General features: G+C 48.9%; 1 protein-coding gene across 1 annotated transcript in view; it reads right to left on the bottom strand.

Moving 5' to 3' along the window:
* The window catches only part of IFT88 (intraflagellar transport 88), a 201,417-nt gene that overhangs the window by 47,562 nt on the left and 140,358 nt on the right, over positions 1-13,497 (bottom strand). Inside the window, exons 19-20 of the mRNA XM_063951641.1 lie at positions 13,257-13,407; positions 4,857-4,972 (exon numbers count right to left, since the gene is read on the bottom strand). Of these exons, the coding sequence (XP_063807711.1) occupies positions 4,857-4,972; positions 13,257-13,407 (267 nt within the window). The remainder of the gene's footprint in view (positions 1-4,856; positions 4,973-13,256; positions 13,408-13,497) is intronic.

Below are 13,497 nucleotides of genomic sequence, written 5' to 3' on the forward strand. Positions count from 1 at the left end.
TTTCACATACACCTTCAAAGCCCTCACAACATCCAAATACTTTGAAGTAGCGGAGGTGTCGGTGACAACCGGAACCACAATAGGTTGGTTAATGTGAAACACAGACACCACCTTATGAAGAAATTGCTGACGAGTTCTGAGTTCAGCTCTGTCCTCATGGAAAATCAAATAGGGGGCCAAATGTAATAAAGTGAGAGTTTCAAAAAGTGAGAGAATTGGTAAGGTTTCACTTTTTTTTTTTAAATGGAAATCGTTTACACAGCAAGATCAACCTGGTTTTGCAGTGTACATGATGGCCACTTTAAAAAACCCTGAAAAACCTTACCAAATCTCTCACTTTCTGAAACTCTCACTCTATTACATTTGGCCAAGGGACTTTTGTGAGACAAAACTCCCATCTCCGACACACGTTTTGCTGAAGCCAAGGCCAACAGTGTGATAGTCTTCCACGTAATATATTTTACGTCCACCTCCTGTAACGGCTCAAACCAGTCCGATTGGAGGAAATGCAGCACCACATAGAGATCCCAAGGTGCCGTGGGAGGCACGAAGGGAGGGTGGATGTGTAGAACACCTTTCAAGAACATCTGGACCTCAGGGAGAGAAGCCAACTGTTTCTGAAAGAAAATGGACAAGGCCGAAATCTGGACTTTTATGGAGCCCAGACGTAGGCCCACATCCACTCCAGCTTGTAGAAAAAGCAGGAAGCGTCCCAGATGGAATTCCACCACAGAAAATTTTCTCTCACACCAAGAGACGTATTTCTTCCAAATAAGATGGTAATGCTTAGACGTTAACCCCTTTCCTGGCTTGGATAATCGTCGGGATAACCTTGTTAGGGATCCCTCTCCTGGCTAGAATCAGCCGTTCAACTTCCATGCCGTCAAACATAGCCGCAGTAAGTCCTGATAGATGAACGGGCCCTGTTGCAGAAGATCCTCGCGAAGATGTAGAGGCCACGGATCTTCGAGGAGCATCTCCAGAGGGTCCACATACCAGGCCCTTCTTGGCCAGTCTGGAGCAATTAGAATTGCCTGAACCTTTTCCCTTTTTATTCTTTTTAGAATTCTTGGGATCAGAGGAAGTGTTGACACCTCTGACATTGCTGCTCTGCTTTTCGTTCCGCCCAGTCGGTTTATGTACGTTATTGCCGTCACACTGTACGACTTGACTTGAATGGCCCGATCTTGAAGAAGATGTGAAGCCTGCAGAGGGGCATTGTATACAGCCCTGAGTTCCAGAATGTTGATTGGAAGGACGACTTCCTGACCTGACCATCTTCCTTGAAACTGCACTCCCTGACTGCTCCCCAGCCCATGAGGCTTGCATCTATGGTTAGCAGAATCCAGTTCTGAATTCCGAACCTCCGACCCTCGACGAGGTGAGAAGTCTGTAGCCACCACAGAAGGGAGATCCTGGCTTTTGACGACAGACGGATCGTCTGGTGCATGCGAAGATGCGATCTGGACCATCTGTCCAACAGACCGAGCTGGAAGGGTCTTGCGTGAAACCTTCCGTATTGAAAAGCCTCGTAAGAGGCCACCATTTTCCCCAGAAGGCGTATGCATAGACGCACCGATATCCAGGTTGGCTTCAGGACATCCCAAACCATCAACTGGATTACTAATGCCTTTTCCAATGGAAGGAACACCTTCTGCGACTCCGTATCCAGTATCATTCCCAGGAATGGAAGCCTCCGTGTTGGCTCTAGGTGAGATTTCGGAAGGTCCAGAATCCACCCATGATCCTGGAGAAGTTTGGTTGAGAGAGCAATGCTGTCCAGCAACCCTTCCCTGGAGGATGCTTTTATCAGGAGATCGTCCAGGTATGGAATTATGTTCACTTCCTGTTTGCGGAGTAGAAACATCATCTCTGCCATCACCTTGGTGAACACCCTCGGTGCCGTGGAGAGACCAAATGGCAGGGCCTGGAACTGGTATAGTCCTGCAGTGCAAACCGTAGATAGGCCGGATGAGGCGGCCAGATCGGAATATATGAAGGTACGCACCCTTGATATCCAGACACACTAGGAATTCCCCCTCCTCCAGACCTGAGATCACCGCTCTCAGAGACTCCATCTTGAATTTGAACACTCGTAAGTACGGGTTCAGCGACTTGAGGTTCAAAATCGGTCTTACCAAACCGTGCGGTTTCGGCACTACAAACAAGTTGGAATAGTACCCCTTGTTTAACTGATGACGTGGAACTGGAACAATGACGCGAGTCTGTACCAGTTTTTGGATGGCATGTTGTAAAATTATACTTGCCTCTTGTGAAACTGGCAAGCCTGATTTGAAGAATCTGAGGTGGGAGCTCTTAGAACGCCAGTCTGTAGCCCTGGGAAATAAGATGTATGATCCTGGCACGAATTTGACCAGATCTGACTGAAGAATTGTAGGCGTGCTCCCACCTGATAGCCTTCCAGGCATTGCGGTCCACCGTCATGCTGAAGTCTTTGAGGAAGCAGAGCCTGAGCTCTGTTCCTGAGCACCTGTTGTTGCTGGTTTGCGTGGTTTACCTCTTGCGCCGCTGGAGGACGTAGAAGCACCTCTGGATTTGCCCTTGAACTTGGCCGTCCGAAAGGACTGTAACTTAGAAGCTGAATAAGTCTTCTTGGTTGGGGGGTCTGCGGAAGGAAGATATGTAGACTTACCCGCAGTAGCTGTGGAGATCCATTTGTCTAATTCATCTCCAAACAAGGCCTCTCCTGTGAATGGTAGGCCTTCCATGCCTTTCCTGGAATCCGCGTCAGCAGTCCACTGGCGTAGCCATATGCCCCTGCGTGCCGACACTGCCATAGCGGTGGTCTGTGCGTTAAGCACTCCTATTTCCTTTATGGCTTCCACCATAAAGTTCGCAGAGTCCTGTATATGCTGCAGGAGTAAGACAACATCCCCCCTAGATAAGGAATCCAACCCCTCAATAAGGTTACCTGATCATTTTGCAATGGCTTTAGTGATCCACGCACATGCAATAGTGGGTCTTTGGGCCACCCCAGCAGCTGTGTACAATGATTTGAGTGTAGTCTCAATTTTACGATCAGCCGTATCTTTCAGGGAGGCTGCACCAGGAACAGGCAATACAATTTTACGCGACAGCCTAGAGACTGATGTGTCCACTATCAGTGGATTTTCCCATTTTTTCCTATCCTCCAGAGGAAAAGGAAAAGATGAGAGCAACCGTTTAGGGGTCTGAAACTTCTTATCAGGATTAACCCATGATTCTTCGAACAGGGTATTCAATTCCTTTGACGCAGGAAAAGTGACTGAGGACTTCTTTTTTACATTACAATAAGATTCCCCACTCTCTTCTGATACCTTATCGGGAATATGCAGAACATCTCTGATAGCCTCTATAAGAGCCTCTATTCCCTGTGACAGAGTTGAATCCCCCCCCCCCCCCCTCCTCCTTGTCCACCTCTCCCTCCTCCATGTCTGACCTGTCAGAGTCAGACTGCAGGATATGGGCCGGAGCTCGCTTTTGTGGACAAATGGGAGGTGACTGAGACGCTGTTTTGGGGACTGAGTCTCTGTTCATGAACTCATCCACAGTTTGTTTTAAGTATTGCGTCTCTTTCTCATTGCGGAAAAATTTTGTAGAAAGAGATGGGATCATTTCCTTAAGAGAATTAAACCATTCCGGTTCAGCCTCGCTAGCCTGTGAACCCTGTGTACCCAGTAGTGAGCCCCCCCGGTGAAGAGGAACACTCTGCAGTACAAGACACGCACTCTCTGCTTGACATAATGTAATGTGACAGCACACACACACAGGAAAGGTTAAGCACCAATTAACCCACAAAGAACCCTTCAGGGAGACACAGAGTTGTTTGGAGCCAGCCCCCACCGTGCCCTTATCGCTAATGCCAAGCTTAGCCAGGTCACAGACCAAGTACCTTGATAGGGGACTTAGTACACCAATAATAGCTCCCCCCTGCTATGACCTGGTACCGCTGAGGTAATCTGGAGTCACACTGGAGGAGCTGCGCGTCCCTGTCCACTGCAGAGGGAAAATGGCACTGGTGATCTGCTGGATCCTCTCATAGTGAAGCCCCGCCTCTTCAAAGGCGCGCGGTCTACCCGCCTTTTTTATACTGGCTGCGGGGAAACTGGTGTTTATAATGGAGAAAACCATTTTAAGGCTGTTGTGCCAGTATGGGTACTGTGTACATTGTACGGGGACGGAGTCGTGTACTGTGTCCGGAGACGCATTCTGCCCGTGTAGAAGCCGTGTGTTTCCATACCCTCATGCCGCCACAATGGCTGTCGCCCCGCTAGCCGGGGGGCGCTGGCTCAGTACTCACCACTCTTCATTCTTCCGGCTCTGTTAGGGGTGGCGGCGTGCTGCGGGACTGTACGCTCGCCGTGGTGGGGCTTGCGAATAGGTCCCTCGGGAGCTCAGTGTCCTGTCAGCGGGGAACGGGATCATTAACCCTTCAAGAGATTGGGCCCCCCCTAAGTCCCACGAAGCAGGCATGCTGGTGCCAACCAATCCTACCTGAAAATAACAAACAGATAAAATAAATGCAGAAAACTCTTCAGGAGCTTCCATAAGTGTGACTGGCTCCTCCGGGCACATTTTCTAAACTGAGTCTGGTGGGAGGGGCATAGAGGGTGGAGCCATCCCACACTATCAAATTCTTAAAGTGCCCATGGCTCCTAGTGGAGGACCCCTTGGTACTAAATGGACATAAGAGAAAAGAGGGAGTAAAGGTGTTGGCTTCTAGTACAACAAAAGATGGAGTAAAGAAGCTACTTCAACCATTATATTTTTATATTTATATCAACTGTGTATTGGAAGAGGACCGCTGAGGAATGCCTGTAACAAGCTTTAGATACTGAATAAAAGGCTCTACTTACGTAATAAGAGCAGCTCTTTCAAAGTACCTAATGGCTTTTTCGCAAAACTGTGTCTCAATGTAGTAGGCTCCCAGCCATTCAATGACTTCAATGTTTGAGGGGAAATAGCGATAGGACTGACAAAATATGAGAAGTGAGAGAAACAAAATGTCAGTAATAAACAGCAGCTTTTCCTGCATTTCCGGCAAATCTGGACCATGTAAATATTTAAGTCTGAGATTGCCAGCAATTAGTCACATATGAATGGAGCCAATGTGTTCAAGCTCAGGGAGAGGGACCTTTACCAGCTCACAGTTGTCAAGCTATGAAACTACTGCTATGTTTTTGTGCTAAAGTTGATGATATACAAAATGTATAACAAAAAAACTCCCCAACTTATAGCATTTAAATACTTAGGGAACAACTATGGAAATGTTTCCGAGGTACACTGTAGTATGAACATGCAGGTACTTCCAAGGGGTGTGGTATGGAAGGTAGATAGTAACTAGGTTGACAGTGTCTAGGTCGACCACTATTGGTCGACAGTAACTAGGTCGACAGGGTCTCTAGTTCGACATGTGCTAGGTCGACAGGTCAAAAGGTTGACATGAGTTTTTAATGGGTTTTTTGTGTCGTTTTCTTCGTAGAGTGACCGGGAACCCCAATTAGTGCACCGTGTCCCCTCGCATGGCTCGCCAGGTTACCGTTTCCAATTGTAGTCCACGTGGATCATTAAGTATGAAAAGGTTAAGAAAAAAAATAAGAATTTACTTACCGATAATTCTATTTCTCGTAGTCCGTAGTGGATGCTGGGGACTCCGTCAGGACCATGGGGAATAGCGGCTCCGCAGGAGACAGGGCACAAAAATAAAGCTTTAGGATTAGGTGGTGTGTACTGGCTCCTCCCCCTATGACCCTCCTCCAAGCCTCAGTTAGGATACTGTGCCCGGACGAGCGTACACAATAAGGAAGGATATTGAATCCCGGGTAAGACTCATACCAGCCACACCAATCACACCGTATAACTTGTGATCTGAACCCAGTTAACAGTATGACAAACGTAGGAGCCTCTGAACAGACGGCTCACAACAATAACAACCCGAATTTGTTTGTAACAATAACTATGTACAAGTATTGCAGACAATCCGCACTTGGGATGGGCGCCCAGCATCCACTACGGACTACGAGAAATAGAATTATCGGTAAGTAAATACTTATTTTCTCTAACGTCCTAAGTGGATGCTGGGGACTCCGTCAGGACCATGGGGATTATACCAAAGCTCCCAAACGGGCGGGAGAGTGCGGATGACTCTGCAGCACCGAATGAGAGAACTCAAGGTCCTCCTCAGCCAGGGTATCAAATTTGTAGAATTTTGCAAACGTGTTTGCCCCTGACCAAGTAGCAGCTCGGCAGAGTTGTAATGCCGAGACCCCCCGGGCAGCCGCCCAGGATGAGCCCACTTTCCTTGTGGAATGGGCCTTGACAGATTTAGGTTGTGGCAAGCCTGCCACAGAATGTGCAAGTTGAATTGTGCTACTAATCCAACGAGCAATCGTCTGCTTAGAAGCAGGAGCACCCATCTTGTTGGGTGCATACAATATAAACAGTGAGTCAGACTTTCTGACTCCCGCCGTTCTTGAAATATATATTTTCAATGCCCGGACCACGTCCAACAACTTGGAATCCTCCAAATCGTTAGTAGCCGCAGGCACCACAATAGGCTGGTTCAGGTGAAACGCTGACACCACCTTAGGCAGAAAATGAGGACGCGTTCGCAGTTCTGCCCTGTCCGTATGGAAAATCAGATATGGGCTCTTATATGATAAAGCCACCAATTCTGATACTCTCCTGGCTGAAGCCAGGGCCAGTAGCATGGTCACTTTCCATGTAAGATACTTCAACTCCACCGATTTGAGCGGCTCAAACCAATGGGATTTGAGAAAATCCAAGACTACATTAAGATCCCACGGTGCCACCGGGGGCACAACCGGGGGCTGTATATGTAGTACTCCTTTTACAAAAGTCTGGACTTCAGGAACTGAAGCCAATTCTTTCTGGAAGAAAATCGACAGGGCCGAAATTTGAACCTTAATGGACCCCAATTTGAGGCCCATAGACAATCCTGTTTGCAGGAAATGTAGGAATCGACCCAGTTGAAATTCCTCCGTGGGGGCCTTCCTGGCCTCACACCACGCAACATATTTCCTCCAAATGCGGTGATAATGTTGTGCAGTCACCTCCTTCCTGGCTTTTACCAGTGTAGGAATGACCTCTTCCGGAATGCCTTTTTCCCTTAGAATTCGGCGTTCAACCGCCATGCCGTCAAACGCAGCCGCGGTAAGTCTTGGAATAGACACGGTCCCTGCTGAAGCAGGTCCCGTCTTAGAGGTAGAGGCCACGGATCCTCCGTGAGCATCTCTTGAAGTTCCGGGTACCAAGTTCTTCTTGGCCAATCCGGAGCCACTAGTATCGTTCTTACTCCCTTTTGCCGTATAATTCTCAGTACTTTTGGTATGAGAGGCAGAGGAGGGAACACATACACTGACTGGTACACCCACGGTGTTACCAGAGCGTCCACAGCTATTGCCTGAGGGTCTCTTGACCTGGCGCAATACCTGTCCAGTTTTTTGTTGAGGCGGGACGCCATCATATCCACCATTGGTTTTTCCCAACGGTTCACAATCATGTGGAAGACTTCTGGATGAAGTCCCCACTCTCCCGGGTGTAGATCGTGTCTGCTGAGGAAGTCTGCTTCCCAGTTGTCCACTCCCGGAATGAATACTGCTGACAGTGCTATCACATGATCTTCCGCCCAGCGAAGAATCCTTGCAGCTTCTGCCATTGCTGTCCTGCTTCTTGTGCCGCCCTGTCTGTTTACGTGGGTGACTGCCGTGATGTTGTCCGACTGTATCAACACCGGCTGACCCTGAAGCAGGGGTTTTGCCAGACTTAGAGCATTGTAAATCGCTCTTAGCTCCAGTATATTTATGTGAAGAGACATCTCCAGGCTTGACCATACTCCCTGGAAGTTTCTTCCCTGTGTGACCGCTCCCCAGCCTCTCAGACTGGCATCCGTGGTCACCAGGACCCAGTCCTGTATGCCGAATCTGCGGCCCTCTAACAGATGAGCACTCTGCAACCACCACAGAAGAGACACCCTTGTCCGTGGCGATAAGGTTATCCGCTGATGCATCTGCAGATGTGATCCGGACCATTTGTCCAGCAGATCCCACTGAAAAGTTCGTGCGTGGAATCTGCCGAATGGAATCGCTTCGTAAGAAGCCACCATCTTTCCCAGGACTCTTGTGCATTGATGCACAGACACTTTCCCTGGTCTTAGGAGGTTCCTGACAAGTTCGGATAACTCCCTGGCTTTCTCCTCCGGAAGAAACACCTTTTTCTGAACCGTGTCCAGAATCATTCCCAGGAACAGCAGACGTGTCGTCGGGGTCAACTGAGATTTTGGAAAATTCAGAATCCACCCGTGTTGTTGCAGCACTAGTCGGGTTAGTGCTACTCCGTCCTCCAGCTGTTCTCTGGACCTTGCCCTTATCAGGAGATCGTCCAAGTAAGGGATAATTAATACGCCTCTTCTTCGCAGAAGAATCATCATTTCGGCCATTACCTTGGTAAAGACCCGAGGTGCCGTGGACAATCCAAACGGCAGCGTCTGAAACTGATAATGACAGTTTTGCACCACGAACCTGAGGTACCCTTGATGTGAAGGGCAAATTGGGACATGCAGGTAAGCATCCTTTATGTCCAGGGACACCATAAAGTCCCCTTCTTCCAGATTCGCTATCACTGCTCTGAGTGACTCCATCTTGAACTTGAATTTTTGTATGTACAGGTTCAAAGATTTCAGATTTAGAATAGGTCTTACCGAGCCGTCCGGCTTCGGTACCACAAATAGCGTGGAGTAATACCCCTTTCCCTGTTGTAGGAGGGGTACCTTGACTATCACCTGCTGAGAAAGCAGCTTGTGAATGGCTTCCAATACCGTCGCCCTGTCTGAGGGAGACGTTGGCAAAGCAGACTTTAGGAACCTGCGAGGGGGAGACTTCTCGAATTCCAACCTGTAACCCTGAGATACTACCTGCAGGATCCAGGGGTCCACCTGTGAGCAAGCCCACTGTGCGCTGAAATTCTTGAGTCGACCCCCCACCGCTCCTGAGTCCGCTTGTAAGGCCCCAGCGTCATGCTGAGGGCTTTGCAGAACCCTGAGAGGGCTTCTGTTCCTGGGCAGGGGCTGCTTGCTGCCCTCTCTTACCCTTTCCTCTGCCCCGAGGCAGATATGACTGTCCTTTTGTCCGCTTGTTCTTATAGGACCGAAAGGACTGCGGCTGAAAAGACGGTGTCTTTTTCTGTTGGGAGGGGGTCTGAGGTAAAAAGGTGGATTTTCCGGCAGTTGCCGTGGCCACCAGATCCGATAGACCGACGCCAAATAATTCCTCCCCTTTATACGGCAATACTTCCATATGTCGTTTGGAATCCGCATCACCTGACCACTGTCGCGTCCATAAACTCCTTCTGGCAGATATGGACATCGCATTTACTCTCGATGCCAGAGTGCAAATATCTCTCTGAGCATCTCGCATATAAAGGAAAGCATCCTTTAATTGCTCTATAGTCAATAAAATACTGTCCCTATCCAGGGTATCAATATTTTCAGTCAGGGAATCCAACCAGACGACCCCAGCACTGCACATCCAGGCTGAGGCGATGGCTGGTCGCAGTATAACACCAGTATGTGTGTATATACTTTTTAGGGTAGTTTCCAGTCTCCTATCAGCTGGATCCCTGAGGGCGGCCGTATCAGGAGACGGTAACGCCACTTGTTTTGATAAGCGCGTGAGCGCCTTATCCACCCTAGGGGGTGTTTCCCAGCGCGCCCTAACCTCTGGCGGGAAAGGGTATAATGCTAATAACTTTTTTGAAATTAGCACTTTTCTATCTGGGTTAACCCACGCTTCATCACATACATCATTTAATTCCTCTGATTCAGGAAAAACTACAGGTAGTTTTTTCACCCCCCACATAATTCCCCTTTTTGTGGTACTTGCAGTATCAGAGATATGCAAAGCCTCCTTCATTGCCGTGATCATATAACGTGTGGCCCTACTTGAAAATACGTTTGTTTCATCACCGTCGACACTAGATTCAGTGTCTGTGTCTGTGTCGACCGACTGAGGTAAAGGGCGCTTTACAGCCCCTGACGGTGTCTGAGACGCCTGGGCAGGTACTAACTGGTTTGCCGGCCGTCTCATGTCGTCAACTGATTTTTGTTATGTGCTGACATTATCACGTAATTCCATAAACAAAGCCATCCATTCCGGTGTCGACTCCCTGGGGGGTGACATCACCATTATCGGCAATTGCTCTGCCTCCACACCAACATCGTCCTCATACATGTCGACACACACGTACCGACACAGCAGACACACAGGGAATGCTCTTATCGAAGATAGCACCCCACTAGCCCTTTGGGGAGACAGAGGGAGAGTTTGCCAGCACACACCCAAGCGCTATAATATATATGGGAACAACCTTATATAAGTGTTGTTCCTTATAGCAGCTTAAATATATCAAAATATCGCCAAAAAATGCCCCCCCTCTCTGTTTTACCCTGTTTCTGTAGTGCAGTGCAGTGGAGAGTCCTGGGAGCCTTCCTCACAGCGGAGCTGAGCAGGAAAATGGCGCTGTGTGCTGAGGAGAATAAGCCCCGCCCCCTATTTCGGCGGGCTTTTCTCCCGGAGTTTTAGATATCTGGCATGGGTTAAATACATACATATAGCCTCAATGGCTATATGTGATGTATTCTTTTGCCATAAACGTATTAAATATTGCTGCCCAGGGCGCCCCCAGCAGCGCCCTGCACCCTCCGTGACCGCTTGGTGTGAAGTGTGTGACAACAATGGCGCACAGCTGCAGTGCTGTGCGCTACCTTCATGAAGACTGAAGAGCCTTCTGCCGCCTGTTTCCGGACCTTCAATCTTCAGCATCTGTAAGGGGGGTCGGCGGCGCGGCTCCGGGACGAACCCCAGGGTGAGACCTGTGTTCCGACTCCCTCTGGAGCTAATGGTGTCCAGTAGCCTAAGAATCCAATCCATCCTGCACGCAAGTGAGTTGAAATTCTCTCCCCTAAGTCCCTCGATGCAGTGAGCCTGTTGCCAGCAGGACTCACTGAAAATAAAAAACCTAAAAACTTTTTCTAAGCAGCTCTTTAGGAGAGCCACCTAGATTGCACCCTGCTCGGACGGGCACAAAAACCTAACTGAGGCTTGGAGGAGGGTCATAGGGGGAGGAGCCAGTACACACCACCTAATCCTAAAGCTTTATTTTTGTGCCCTGTCTCCTGCGGAGCCGCTATTCCCCATGGTCCTGACGGAGTCCCCAGCATCCACTTAGGACGTTAGAGAAAAATTGTGAAAAACCCATGTCGACCTTTTGACCTGTCAACCTAATTACTGTCGACAAATAGTGGTCGACCTAGACAGTGTCGACCTAGAGACCGGATCCCACTTCCAAGACCCCCAATTACTACTGCTACTACTCCCACTCTGGGTGGCTGTGATATGCCGGTCTGAGTCTAGTCATTTTCAGGGTTTATCAAATACGTGGATAATGCTTCTTTCATATTGTCCCTATGCAATATCGATACTTCTTGTACTGTATACATTGTTTTAGTCATATGTCAAACTTGTTTTTGCTGTATTGTGTATTCTGTATGTTCACTCTTCATACGGATTGTATTGAAGGGGAAAAAAAATGTATGTGAAGTGAAAGTAAGAAAATGCCCCAGGGGCATATGAGGAGAGAGGGAACAGGTAGAGAGAAAAGGTGGGTTGGAGGAGAGAGGAAACAGACAGAGGGATAAGGTGGGACAGAGGAGAGGGAATGGACAGAGGGATAAGGTGGGAAGGAGGAGAGAACGAACGGACAGAGAGGTGAGCTGGAATAGAGGAGAGAGGGATAAGGTGTAATGGAGGAGAGAGGGAACAGACAGAGATAAGGTGGGTTGGAGGAGAGAGGGAACAGGCAGAGGGATAAGGTGGGACGGAGGAGAAGGAATAGACAGAGGCATAAAGGTGGGACAGAGGAGAGAACGAACGGACAGAGAGGGGAGTTGGGATAGAGTAGAGAGGGATAAGGTGTAATGGAGGAGAGAGGGAACGGACAGAGATAAGGTGGGTTGGAGGAGAGAGGGAACAGGCAGAGGGATAAGGTGGGACGGAGGAGAAGGAATGGACAGAGGCATAAAGGTGGGACAGAGGAGAGAACGAACGGACAGAGAGGTGAGTTGGGATAGAGGAGAGAGGGATATGGTGTAATGGAGGAGAGAGGGAACGGACAGTGATAAGGTGGGTTGGAGGAGAGAGGGGACAGGCAGAGGGATAAGGTGGGATGGAGGAGAGGGAATGGACAGAGGTGGTCATTCTGAGTTGATCGCAGCCAGCAACTTTTTGCTGCTGCTGCGATCAACTAGCTCACGCCTATGGGGGAGTGTATTTTAGCTTAGCAGGACTGCGATCACTTGTGCAGCCCTGCTAAGCTAAAAAAATTTCACACAAAACAAGACAAGGCCTAGACATACTTACCCTGTGCGATGGATCCAGCGATGGTGGGCTCGGCTTTGGCGTCACTCCTCCGCCCTCCGTTCTCCTGGGCACGCCTGCGTTTCACTCACCACTCCCCGAAAACGGCTCGAAACGGTCTGGATCCGCCCTGCACCGCCCTCTTCCTGTCAATCTTCTTTGCGGTCCGTCCTGCGACCACTTTCTTCTTAAGCCGCGACCTAACCCGACGACCCCTGTTGCCGGGCAGCGTCGCGCACTTCGCACTGCAGCCGCCGTGCATGCTCATTTCACACCCGTTCGCACCGCAGCGATAAACCGCTGCGTGCGAACGGGTCGGAATGACCCCCTGAGGCATAAGGTGGGAAAGAGGAGAGAGGGATAAGTTGTAATGGAGGAGAAAGGGAATGGACAGAGATAAGGTGGGATGGAGGAGAGAGGGAACAGGCAGGGAGATAAGGTGGGAATGATCGGATTGGGCCATATGATGGGATGGTGGAGAAAGGGAACATGCAGGGAGATGGAGGTGGAATGACCATCTATTACACATCTGTATTACCTGCTGAAACGCAAACCTCATTATCTAACCAATGTATCCTCTAAATCAGGCCTGGCCAACCTGTGGCTCTCCAGCTGTTGTAAAACTACAAGTCCCATCATGCTTTGCCACAGTTTTTCTATTAGGGAATGCTAAAACTCTGGCAGGGCATGCTGGGATGTGTAGTTTCACAACATCTGGAGAGCCACAGGTTGGCCAGGCCTGCTCTAAATAATCCAATGAATTGGGAGTAGAGCAATAATTCACTCCACCGGTAGACTTTCAGTAAAAGTAAATATAATAAGTACCTCACTGTAGTACTGGAAAGCTTGTGACTTGTCACCCTCCATATCATATAACTCTCCAAGTTTAGCAAGGGCACGTGAGTCCGTAGGTACGATGCTGATAAGCTGCATGAGCCATTCAATTGCCTGGTTAGGATCCTCAAGCATTTCATATCTAAATAAACTTTGTTAAGGGAAACTAAACAATATGAAATGATAATACACTATGCAGACAAAAGTGATTGAACTGTTTAAAATAAAATAA

Source organism: Pseudophryne corroboree, chromosome 2, assembly GCF_028390025.1.
Source record: "Pseudophryne corroboree isolate aPseCor3 chromosome 2, aPseCor3.hap2, whole genome shotgun sequence".
Classification (NCBI taxonomy): Eukaryota; Metazoa; Chordata; class Amphibia; order Anura; family Myobatrachidae; genus Pseudophryne; species Pseudophryne corroboree.